The 13169-nt window shown below is 43.2% G+C and overlaps 1 protein-coding gene across 1 annotated transcript; it reads left to right on the top strand.

Moving 5' to 3' along the window:
• Nucleotides 1–2963: 2963 nt before the first annotated feature.
• Tas2r1 (taste 2 receptor member 1) lies at nucleotides 2964–3878 on the top strand. The gene has a single exon (XM_059276239.1). The coding sequence runs from the start codon at nucleotides 2964–2966 to the stop codon at nucleotides 3876–3878; it is 915 nt and encodes a 304-aa protein (XP_059132222.1).
• Nucleotides 3879–13169: the final 9291 nt, after the last annotated feature.

Here is a 13169-nt window from a genome sequence, read left to right as displayed (position 1 = left end):
TCCACTTCACAAACCAAGCAAGGAAGGAACAAATGAATGAGTGAATGAGTGCTGAGCCTCATGGTGCATAAGGCAGAGCAGTCCTGTTTGCCATTGATGTGCCAGGTACAGTGGGAGAAAGCTTGAGAGAGAGAACGAGGAAGTCCAGGCTCTTGGCTTTGCTGTTCCATAGATGGACGTGCCTGCATTTTGTTTCCCCAGGCTTCAAAATGCAAAGTAAAAGTGATTTGCATTTGGGGTACTTCTTTTCAAGAGAGGAAGAGGAATGAGTCTTGAGCCATCATCATGCCCCAACTTGGATCTGTGTGAGAGTGTCCACTCCCAGACTGCCTCCCTTGACTGCTGCTTGAGGACTTTCCTGTTGGTTCCCTGAATCTCACTGAGGATGAAGCAACCCTGCATGAAACTGTTAAAAAATTCAGAGCAATTGTGTCACAAGAAGAGTGACTGTCACTGCTATGTTTTTATCCCTCCTGTTCCAGTTGTCTATAAATGAGGCTCTGATGAGAAGCCTTTCTGATCCCTCGGGGTGACGACGTAGCACAAATCCATAAGGACTTATGCCTTGTTGCAGGGTCTGGTGAACATTTTCATTAAGTGCTAAGTTGGACTGTAGCTAGAGTTTTCCTGCCTGGCCCATAGTCAGGACAAATCTCTGTCACCTGCCAGTCCCACGGCCACTCAGACCCAACCAAGCAAACACAGAGACTTATATTGCTTACAAACTGTATGGCCGTGGCAGGCTTCTTGCTAACTGTTCTTACAGCTTAAATTAATCCATTTCCATTAATCTATGCCTTGCCACATGGCTCGTGGCTTACCGGCATCTTCACATGCTGTTTGTCATGGTGGAGGCTGGCAGTGTCTCTCTGACTCAGCCTTCCACTTCCCAGCTTTATTCTCCTCCTTGTCCCGCCTACACTTTCTGCCTAGCCAATGGCCAATCAGTGTTTTATTGACCAATCAGCAACACATTTGCCATACAGAACATCTCACAGCACTGGACATTTCAATTTCCCCAATGTTTGTAAACTGTCCTTACTTTTCACTCTGCTGATGACTTGTCACATTAAACACAGGGTTCTCTCACTGTGTCTTCAGCCTTATGTCTTAGCTAGGGTTTGTATTGTTATGAAGAGACATCATGACCACAGCAACTTTTATAAAGGAAAATATTTAATTGGGGCTGGCTTATAGTTCAGAGGTTTAGTCCATTATCTTTATGGCAGGAAGCATGGTGGCATGCAGGCAGACATGGTGCTGGAGAAGGAGCTGAGAGTCTGGATCCATAGGCAGCAGGAAGAAAGAGAGCCACTGGGCCTGGCTTGAGCTTCTGAAACATCAAAGCTTACCACCAGGGACACAATTCCTCGAATAAGGCCACACCTACTCCAACAAGGCCACATATCCTAATCCTTTTAAATAATTCTATTTCATGAGCCCATGGGGGACCATTTGCACTTAACCTATCACATCTTAGTATGACAGCTGGACAAAAACTGCATTATTCTTGCTTTTGTTGGGGCAATGGTTCTCAATCAGGGTGGCTTGTCACCAGAGTCATTTGGTAATGTCTGGAAATGTTTTTAATTGTCACAAGCTGGAGATATGGTGTGGTGGCAGCATCTCATAGGCAGTCAGGTCTGTGATAGCCATCCTACATTGATTTCACAGGACTTCCCTCCACCCACCAAATAAAGCAATTTTTCCATTTCAAAATGTCAATAAGGCTGAGAATGAGATGAATATGGTTTAGCTCAACATGTGGCATATTATAAACATTAAAACGCTGAATTGTTTTTCTCTAATCTTTGAGACAATTATAGCCACACATTGAATGATGTCTGATTTTGCCTTTCCTTGCACCTATAAGTCCCAGCTGTTCTAAGATTGTCACTGTGTTGGAAGGAAAACAGAGCAAATGTCTCAAGCCCTGGATTATCAGCCGATCGTGACTCATGCAGATCGTGAGTGGGTGTCTTCATTTTGTTACACCTGATCTTCCTTAGGCTTTGCCCAGTGTCTGTCCACATATGTAAACTGTAGTACTGAGCTGTGTGTGTGTGTGTGTGTGTGTGTGTGTGTGTGTGTGTGTGTGTGTGTGTTGCATGTGCTCATGTGTGTGGAAACTAGAATTCAACCATGAGTATTATTCCTCAAGGTTGTGGTTCACCTTGTTTTTATAAGGCATGGCTAGGTTCAGCTGAAATGGCTTTGCTGGGAGAGCATTAGAAGGTTTTGCTAGGCAGACTGACCAGTGAAGCCAGAGACTGGCCTGTTTCTGCTCCTCTGATGCTGGAAGGCAGGTAAGTACGTTATTGCCACAGCTGGCTTTTCTTAAAGCTGTGACTTCTGGGGGATTGAACTCAGGTCTCCACACTTGTGCAGCAAGCGCTTTACCAACAGAGCCATCTTCCTAGCTCCCATGTAGCCTTGTGCCTTACCATGTGTGGTTTATTATTGAACAGCATTGGAGGCGGTCCTGAATTGCTGATTCTGCAGACTGGAGAGTGAATCTTACATTCCTACTCCTATGTCATCACTATGACAGAGTGATTTGGGTTTTATTTTGTGTGTGTGTTGCTTGAAGATGCTTCATTAGCATGAAGTGGAATCATAAGTAAGGCTAGTCATGAAGGAGCTCCTCACTAGCCACCTGAAGGTGTCTGGTTGCACCATTTGCTTATGATGACTTTGATACCTAAGCAGACCTGAAAAATGCAAAATCCATCAGTAAGACACAATTGGTTTCTACAATATCTCTTTCTCATTTGACTGTCTTTGAGTTGAGAAGGCAAGAGTATAAACAAATGAGTCCCACCTTCCTCTTCTGTTGCCTTCCTAATTAGCATCCTCTCCAAAGGGGCTCTGGTCCAATTGAAAGAAAGCAGAAACCATGAACGGCTGAGACTGTGCAGAACTCTTCAAATTATTTAAAGAAGTCATTGGTTTTTCTCTTTAAAATGCTGGAAGGTTATACATTATTCCTCTTTCTGGTCGTGATGGTGCAGTTGTTCAGTGGGGTCCTGGCAAATGGCCTCATTGTGGTTGTCAATGCCACTGACTTGATCACTCGGAGGAAAATGTCCCCATTGGGTCTGCTTCTTTCTTGTCTGGCAGCTTCTCGGATCATTCTGCAGTTGTGTATCTTGTTTGCACAACTGGGTCTACTCTGCTTGGTGAAATCCTCTATATTTGCTTACAACGTTGCCTTTGTCTTCTTTATAAATGAATTGAGTCTTTGGTTTGCCACATGGCTCTGTGTTTTCTACTGTGCCAAGATTGCTACCATCTCTCTCCCACTCTTCTTGTGGCTGAAGATGAGGATATCCAGGTTGATACCATGGCTGATCCTGGGATCTGTGCTCTATTCAACTGTTACTGTTATGATCTACGGCAGAGAGACTTCAACAATTCCCAAACAAATGTATGCAAGCTTCTTTTCTGAAAACGCAACTCAGGTCATAAAGCTACATAACATGGCACTCTCCGTCATTATCCTTGGGCTCACGCTACCATCGCTCATCTTCATTGTTGCTGTTCTGCTCTTGATCTTCTCCCTGTGGTACCACAGCTGGAAGATGAGGACTGTGGTGGGCACTAGCAGATACACTCACATCAGTGCAATGCTGTCCTTTCTATCATTCTTCATCCTCTATTTCTGCCACTACATGGTGGCTCTTGTGGTCTCTACTCAAGGCTTCCACTTAGGAAGCACAGACTTTCTATACTGCACTTTGCTGGTTGGTATGTACCCCTCATTACACTCTGTCATCTTAATTTTAGGAAATCCTAAGCTGAGACAAAATGTAAAAATGTTCTTTGTCCATTGTAAGCGTTGTCATTGTGTGAGAGCTGAGATCACTTCAAGAAAGTGACTCAGTGACTTGCCAGTGCCTGCACATCACTCAGCCAACAAAGCATCCTGCTCATAAGTGTGTATAATGCCATCTTAATCATCCAGCCTGAGGCTTACTCCTAGGTTTGCTAAAAATTAACTAGATTGTCAGATTGCCACCATCCCTCACCCACTCTTCTTGTGGCTGAAGATGAGGATATCCAGGTTGGTACCACAGCTGATCCTGGGATCTATTCCCTATGCAACTATTACTGCTGCCATCCATAGAGTTAATTGATTATCAAAGCACAACACGTGTTGGTGGATGACATCAAGGTCCATATTTCAGTTCTGAAGTAGAAGCCTCATCTTGTAAGATGACGTTGCTGAGGAAGCAGAATAAATGAAGCAAGGGTCTTTCTGTATTACTTGCTGCAGTGCATGTGAATTTATAATTTTCTCAAAATAAAAAGTTTAAAGAAGAAAAACACAAGAATGAACTTATAATTCCAGAAGAACAGAACACTCAACGTCCTGTGTTGGTTGCCTAAACTCAACACTGTCCCAGACTTGAATGAGTTGACTGGGTATATCTTAATTACAAGAATATCTTTTCTGTTTTGTTTGTTGGAGTCACAGAAATTAAGCTACTCCTCCTTCTCCTCCTCCTCTTATTTTTCTTCCTTCCTCTTCCACTTCTTCTTCTTTCCTCCTCCTCCTCCTCCTCCTCCTCCTCCTCCTCCTCCTTCTTCTTCTTGTCAGAAAGGAAACTGTGGACATCTAGGCCTTCTCAGTCCTTATGAGCACGTTCACCTACTCCAGGAGCAGAAAACCTAGTGACACATCCCATTGACTAATAAGAGGACTGATACACAGAGGAGGAGGAATAGATGGACTTTTGAGGGTGGAAGAGAAGGAGGATGAGGAAGAGGTAGAGGAGGAAGGAGCCTTTCATTTCCTGTAATTGTACACCCTCAACAGACAGTGGCTTGCAAAGACATTTCTTTTTCCATTTGTGCACTCTGCCTGGGGGTCCTTTTGACATATAGTAACAATTTGACATTCCCATATCACATGTCTTCCCAAGGAAGCAACATCAGTAGGTGTGGATGGCTATTGACTGAGCATTTATAATTAATATTAAGTCTCTGTGCATTTATTTTGGAGCTGGCAGTCCCTACAAAAACTCCATGTCCACCCTCCTTTGTTTACCCCTCTCTCTGTCCCCTTCCTTCTCTCAAATAGTTTCCCTTCTATTTTCGTGTCTTTTTTCTATCTAGTTTCTATATGTGAGAGAAAATGTGACATTTTGTCTTTCTGAATTTGGCTAATTTTGGCTAACATGATGATCTCTAGTTCTAGCCATTTACCTGCAGATAACGTCATTTTGTGCTTCTCCATGTCTGACTAATGCTGCTGTGTGCGTGCATTGTATTTATGCCACATTCTCTTTGCTCATGGTCGATTGGGTCAGTTCTTGGGTCTTGTGAACAGCACTATTCAGACCCCAGATTCTGATTATAGTACAATTATTAAAGCTTCTGCTTTAATAATGCTAGTTAATAAGGTGACTTTTAAGGTATGACTGAGATACTAATATTAGCAAGAATTTTTGAAAAATAAGTGAAATAATAAGTAAGCATTCTGAAAACCTTGCACAGTGTGCTTTCCTCTCAAACTCTCCTCTGGTTATTTTGCTTCTGGTGTTGTAGAGGAGACCACTGCTCAGTTTTAGAAGTGAAACCCTCACTAGCCTCATTCCTCAGACAGTCTTTGTCTAATTTGCCAGCCCCCCAGACTGTCTATCCTTTACTTACCCTCTTGCTTCAAGAGCTTGGCTTACTGCGGTTTGGAGATGTTTTTGGTACAAGACCCCTAGATTCCTGTGTTGAAACTCCATCCCCAGTTGTTAGAAACCTCAGTAACAACAGTGTTCAAGTTATTTAAAGGTACCACCTTTAGGGGGTGATTGTGATATGATAAGTGTGATTCACTGTAGTCCCCATGCTTGGACCCTGGTGGATTTATCAGAATGAGAGAGAGAGAGAGAGAGAGAGAGAGAGAGAGAGAGAGAGAGAGAGGAGACAGGTGTGCATACTCCCTCTTACCCACTATGAGATGCATTATAGGTGTCACACCTGACATTGAACCCAAACTGAAAATCCATGTGAAACTCTTATTAATTTGGGGGTGGGTGGGAAATATAAGTGGCCCATGGTATAGTATTATTGGTGATGGAAAATGTACTAAGGCAGGGCTGAACACTGTGGCTCCTAAGAGCTGTGGCCTTGAGATCTCCTGCATGGTCCACCAGGAAATCTCATAACTGTGTTCCATTGTTGTTACTTCCAGTTAACTGTGGGCTAGGAGGAAGACTCTTTTTGAAAAGGGACCAGCAGAAATATTCTGCTCTGTTTTTCATAGAGAAGTGATGCTGTGGTGATATATTGTGTACCGTAATAAAATTTGCCTGAAGATCAGAGAACAGAACAAACCACTAGATTAAACATAGAGGCCAGGCAGTGGTAGCACATACCTTTAATCCTAGCACTCAGGAGGCAGAGATTCGTCCGGATCTCTGTGAGTTCAAAGCCACCCTGGACTAACGAAATTGATTCAGTCTAGGACAGAAACAGGGCCAGGCAGTCGTGGCACATAACTTTAATCCCAGCACTTGGGAATCACACACCTTTAATCCCAGCACATGAGATCTCACGCCCTTGCTACCAGTATCTGGGAAGCACACGCCATTAATCCCAGCACTTGGAAAGAAGTGATGGATGGATGGAGAAAGGTATACAAGGCGTGAGGAGACAGGAACTAAAGGCTTTTTGGCTGGAGAGCTTTCCACTGAGGACTCAGAAGTGTTCGGTTAGAATTCGTGGAGTTGGTGAGGTGAGGCACGACAACGGCTTGTTTCTTTGTCTCTCTAATCTTTCAGTATTTACCCCAATATCTGAATCCGGGTTTTGTTTTTCAATAAAAGGTCATTTAACATTCCTGTTAAAAGATGCAAATCCCTAGTGGAGTCTTCTCCATTTTTGACCTCCCCAAACTCCAGGTGATCTTCACAACTTCCAGTGATGAATGATGTGACATCAGTTGTACATTCTGAATGTATTTGCTTATACACGTGGACTTTTAAAAATATTAAATGTCATGATTTGAATATTAAAATAAATACACAATCTAGAATGTCTTGCAAGTGCTAAATATCTCATACATTTTTACTTATGGAAATGCAGCAACTGCTTGAGGATGGAATACTCTGGACTGAGAAGTGCTGGACAGACATTAGTACTTAGTGATTACCCTTGGACTTGAGGCTAACGATTTGTTTAAGCTAATGCCCAGCCATTCTCAGTCCTCCAGAGAGTTCAAAGGTCACACCCACTTGAATGTTTATAATCTTATTTCTCAGGTTATGAATAGTCTAGTTTTAGGTGTGGGTAATATGGCCTTCAAAACTTTGCCCACATATAACTATGCCTCTTTTGAGTGAGGAAAGACAGGTCATCAGAAATGTACATGAAAGTGAGAGAAACTCCCCACCCTATATGTTTACTTTGGTGGTCAGGGGGATGACAGGTATTTCAAACAGATGGCACCATATTGGAGATGAATCCAAATGGACAAGGCAGGGAGAGTCGCGTGCTTTAAATGGTCTGCCTAGGAAATGAGTGCAGAGTCTGTTTTCAGGCACTGTATTAACATTAGTGGTGTGTTCCTTTATCATTATAATTATTATTCCCCTCATAACTGTAGACTCAACAGAAAACTTCACCCTATAGAAATGTGTGTCCCAGGAAGAATCACAATGATAAACCATGGAGAGCTGATGGTAGTTCACAGCAATGCAGGGGCATCTGACTCATTGCCTTCTTAATATACAAATAAACACCCTCTTCTTGATGTATTAAACCATCTGATATGTTTCCCTCCACACACACACCTTTTCAATATTAAATAATGTTTGGTTTTAAGATGTGGTGCTAACACTTGGATTTGTGGCTGTGACATCTGGAGCTACTTAATCTTTCTTGGCTGAGCATCAGAAATTGGTGATTTCATCCTATCCTTTAAAGCATATTCAAATCACTGATGCACAGCTTTCCTTTTATTCTGTATTGTATTTGTTTTCTATCTTAAATGTTTCATTGCATTGAATCAGCTAGCTGCTCCTTTTTTAAGCACTATTTTTTAAGTGATTGAAGGTTCCTTTAATTTTCAGTACAACCTTTCTGAGAAAAAGAGATCCATTGCAACTATTTCTGTGTTTGAGGATGCTATTGACCTCTGTAACAGAGCATGGTAGCTTCACACACACACACACACACACACACACACACACACAAACAAACGCGCACGCGCGCACACGTATATATGCGGCTGATGTGTGACAGGGTAGGGTGTGCATCCAGGAACAGGCAGGGACAAAGTCTGGTAGCCAGATTGAACTTGGTGGTGAGCACTCACTGAACAAGCGAAGTTGCTGAACCATGGAGAATATCCGACTCCTGAGAGGACAGGCAGGCAGAAAATGGTGCAGGACCCAAGGCAGTGGCTACAAATGAACCAGGGCCTCGTGTGACTGTAGAGATGAATGACTTCTGGTCCAGCCCTCCTCATTTGGGCAACATGCTGTGCTTCATTCATTTGAGTCTTTCTTCATTTGAAGCCCCACATTCTAGCTTTAGAAACAGTGTCCAGATCTGATTATTGACCTAAAGCTCAATTTCTTGATAAATTCTCTAGAACACTCATCACTACTACTCTGAAAAAAGTAGATGGGATTTCTGAAATAAAGACTCTTGCTTTGATCACAGGGTGTGAGGTCACCAGTGATGTTTTCCTGGGGAGCAGACCCAGACAACCAGCTCTCTGGGATGAAGCAACCTTGGGGTGTGACATGATTTGTATAGTTCTCTTAGTCCATAGGTGAGCCAAACCCCTGAGTTTATAAAGTCAAAGACCTGTCTCATTGGCTCTCCTCCACCTGCTGAGCTGGGTCGCTGGCAGGGTCTGCATAGCCTGTAAGCATCAACTAAGTAAGCCTCAGGTTCTCCATCTATAAAATGGGGAGAAGAGTGAAGATAGATTGAGTGTAATAAAGCCTGAGGTCCCTTGAATCACAAAGAACATCATTGCTAACATCTGGGACTGTCATAAAGACCAGCGGCAGCAAGATACATGACGGTCAACATGTAGGAACAAATTCATGGCCTTATTCTTTAGTTGTCATTGTGACACACACAGAGGCACATGTTTATTAGCACAACCCAGTGCAATCATTTCATATGCTCATATGAGTTTAGGGATGACCTCTTGAGGTTGGCTAGACAATAAGGTAATATGTGCCTGGAGAAGAATTATTCTCTTCCACTCCCTCCCTCCTGCCCCCCCCTCCATCTTTCAGAAGCCATCAACTGCCTGTGGCTCTTCTTAAAGAATAAGAGATCATCAATTTGAGAAGGAGCAGGAGGAACATGGGAGGAAATGGAGGGAGGAGAGAGGCGGGGGAGAATGATTTAAATACAGTATTCATATGTGAAATTCTCAAAAACAAAACAAAACAAAAACAAAAACAAAAACACTGTGGGAACAACCTGAGTGTGCGTTAACCAATAAGTGAGCAAACAACATGAGGTATGTCCATCCTATGGAATACTATTAAGTATTTTATTAAGGGATAAAATATATGCTACAACAGGGGTGAATCTTGAAGACATTATGCTAAGTTAAAGAAAACAGATATTGTACAATCACACATATATGATATTCTTAGACCATGAAAATCCACGGAGGCAGGGCAGAGAGGAGAGAGGAAACAAGAAGCCAGTGCTTCATGGTACAGAATCTCTGTCAGAAATGATGAGAAGTTTCAGAAATTGATGGCTTATGGTTGTCCAATATCATGAATGTGCTTAATATCACTGATTTGGCATTTTAAGTCATATCAGACAGGAACGGTGTGACCATGTCCTGCATGGCTCCAGGAGCTTTACCTGACTGGGGAGGCAAGGAAATGAAGAAAAGACACACAGGAAAGTTTGTGTTTTGGGATGGAGAAGCTGCAACATTCCAGAAGCTCAGAGTGTTTATTATACTGTTGAACAGGGAGGTAGGGTTATTGCATGTGGGTAAACAAGGAGGCGGGGTTATTATACAACTTCATAAGGAAGCAGGCTGAGCTAATCTTAGTAGAAGCAGTCCCTGGGTAGGGGCAGGGGAGTAGTCTTTGGGCCATAATCGTCAGGGAGGGAGAAAACTCTGGTAGATATTTTCTGCACACACTATCAACATCCTCCCACCACCCACTCCCATGGGCCCCAGACTTTTGGGCACGTGACATGGCAGTGTCCATGTCAACAACGCACATTCACTCAGGACTTCACTCATTCCCTACACTGGGTGGTTTCTGCCTGGGTTAGTCAGAATACAAATGCCTGAGCAGGTCAAGTGCATGCTGACAGTAGGCAACAAGACCAGAAGTTTTGCACATTTAATTAGATTTTTCCTTATTATATACAGTATAAATTAATAAACTATGCCAAAGAACATCATCCTGAATTCACCTCCCAGAAAAAGCGTCAGTGGTTTTAAATTGCTGATGTTTCTATTTCAATGAGACACTAAAAAAGCTCAGTTTGTGTCAGTGCCATCATGGCCAACATGCATCTTTATAAATATCCTTTCACTTTTTATGTTAAGCATTTGTATTGATTATTTTAATGATCACAAATGCCTTATTAAGCTGATGTAACACAGCCAGAAGTAGAGGTGAATTTCATTCGGTGACTCTTCATGGAAAAGATGTGTTATGTTTGTTGTTTCCTTACCTGAGGGTCCTGTGCTTGATTCCACTTTCAGACTTACCAACAGTGTTTGACAGGCATCTTTGAGTATTTCTCCTTATTCCTTCTCATCACATTTGAAAAGCTTCAAGGACCAGGATGACGAGGTGCCTGGCTGTGGTATATACTGGCAAATTCCTCCTCCTAGGAAGGGAATGGGTCAGTGCTTCCTCTAGCAACGGAACAGCATTCTGGATCTTTAGATCTTGGCCAGCACAACTAGGCTGGTTGGTATATATTTTTTTTTCTTAACACTTGCTACTTTAATAGGTAAAGAGATCACAACTTTAATTGGCAACATTCTTTTTTCAAATAATTATCAAGCAACTTTCATCTTCATGTAATAGGGCTTTTCCTTATGGTCTGGCAGAACCTAATGAGCTTTTTAAGTTTTCTAGAGAAATCTCATTCCAGCAAGTTAGAGACTTTCAAACTGTGCACACTCTGTCCTGCTGGAAGGCTCCATGTTGCCAGGCTTGCTGGAGTACACTTTGCCCTGATCTTGGCCCAGGGAGGCCATTAGTACCTTCCAACCAGGGTAATCACAGGGCAGAGGTCAAAGACACAGGGTCCACCATGATGGACGAAGAAGGTTATGTGTGGTGTGTCTATGGAAGACGCTGCTGCCACTGTGGACAGCCCCCTTGTAGTGAAAGGAGATTGACAATAGGTTTAATATGAGATTCACTCATTTTCATCATCAGTTCCAGGAAAGGAAGAGGTGTGAGGAAGTTGTAAGCTGACACACTGTCCCTTAGCCATCGGACTTCAGCTTACGATCTGATTGGCAGCCCCTGCCTCCTGACTCACCTGAACACTGTACTGAACTCCACCCTTGGAGTACTGAGGACCAGGTGCTTCACACAACCTAATCAACAGCAGGGGCCACAACAGCAGCAAGTGGAGGCCACGTTAGCAAGAAGGTGAAATAGAAGCCTGAGGAGAAGCTAGAAAATGGGGCTCCAGGGAGTGTTTGTGGTGTGGAAGACAGAAGATGTACGGAGAAGGAGCTTGTGAGAAGGCAGGAACTGAAGGGGAAGCTGCAGAGGTCTCCCTGGAGCAGGCATGGTTAGGAATAAAGGTTTGGGCTAGAGTTAGCCTTGGCCAGGAGTAGACATGAAAGGAGATAATGAGGAGGAGGGTGAAGCATGGCTGACATATTCATGGGAATAACTGTCTGATACATGCTGAGCTGTGTCTAAACAGCCAAACAGCCTAACACACGAGAAAGGCACCTGTGTCCTTGTCCACAGACAGCCTGGAATGTTCCACGCAGCATCACAGGTAGAGTGTGTGGAATGGAGGGAAGGTATGTCATAAAGCGAAGACAGACAGTTCTGAGGTAAAGGACTCTGCACTGTCCCCGCCCCCGTATGTTTTATTTCCCAGGATACCCCATCCACACAATGGCAGTGATTCCAACCTCCGTATGCTTTCTTTTCCTGCATTGCTTTTAAGTTCGGGGCCTATGTCAACATTTTCCTTCTTGGATTGAACTGGAAGAAAAATCTGAGTTATTCAAAGGAGATGCATTTCCTGGTTGTTCTAAACAGGCCTCTCAACAGGTTTCAACCGTCTTGACACTGGAGCTTGCAGGCCTTTGTTTTAAGGGCAACAGTAGCAGGGTCTGATCTGAGCACTGTGGCATGGTGGGTAACCTCTGTGATTCTGCTTACTAGGTTCCAATAGTGTCCTTCTCAACTACAGAAACCAAGTCTACCTCCTGGCCCTAGGCTGTGTCCTTTCTTGGTCTGCAAAACTGTCTCCCGGTTCCTAATTTGAAGCAAGCATGACAGAGGAGGTCTTTTATTTTTCTTTACAAATACACTAATAAAATGGAACTATAGAACATTGCTATCTAAAGATAATCAGAGTCCATCACAATCAAACAATTGCATAATAGAAGAGCCAGCTTCTGTGAATAGTACCTTTCAGAGGAGACCCAGAATGATGCCATTTGAAGTAGAATGAAACTTAGCCAACTTTTCTTGCTGCCAGAAAACTTCCCATGGACCTCCATTCCAAGTCACAGTTCTGATCTCTCAGAAGCATCCATACCACCCCAGAGGCAGTTGGATTTCTGCTGTTCTAAGCATGCACATGTGTCTTGGGGATGGCTTAGGACTTAAGGTGTATATGTTATGAGTGAAAAATTCACAGAACTGTTTGCACAAGGAAAGTAAGGAAAGATCCAGGAGCTTGGGAGATGGCTCAGTGCATAAAGTGCTTATAGCATGAGTCTTAAATGGTCTTATTAATTAAATCAAATCCGAGGCCAGTTATTGGGGTCAATGCTGGAAGATCAGAGAGACAGAACAAGCCACAGCTAACCTCACCTGGCCAACTTCTCAGCTGGTCTTGTTTCCTCAGACTGGAGGCCTGTGTCCTCATCCCAATGGCTCTCAGCTGAACTGCTGCTCAAAGCCTGAAAGCTTAACCAGCCAAATGCTTAACCAACCAATGCCTCTAGTTTCTGG

Source organism: Peromyscus eremicus, chromosome 11 (genome assembly GCF_949786415.1).
Source record: "Peromyscus eremicus chromosome 11, PerEre_H2_v1, whole genome shotgun sequence".
Taxonomy (NCBI): domain Eukaryota; kingdom Metazoa; phylum Chordata; class Mammalia; order Rodentia; family Cricetidae; genus Peromyscus; species Peromyscus eremicus.
Note: the sequence above shows the minus strand (reverse complement) of the source record. Positions and strands in the feature narration are given on the sequence as shown.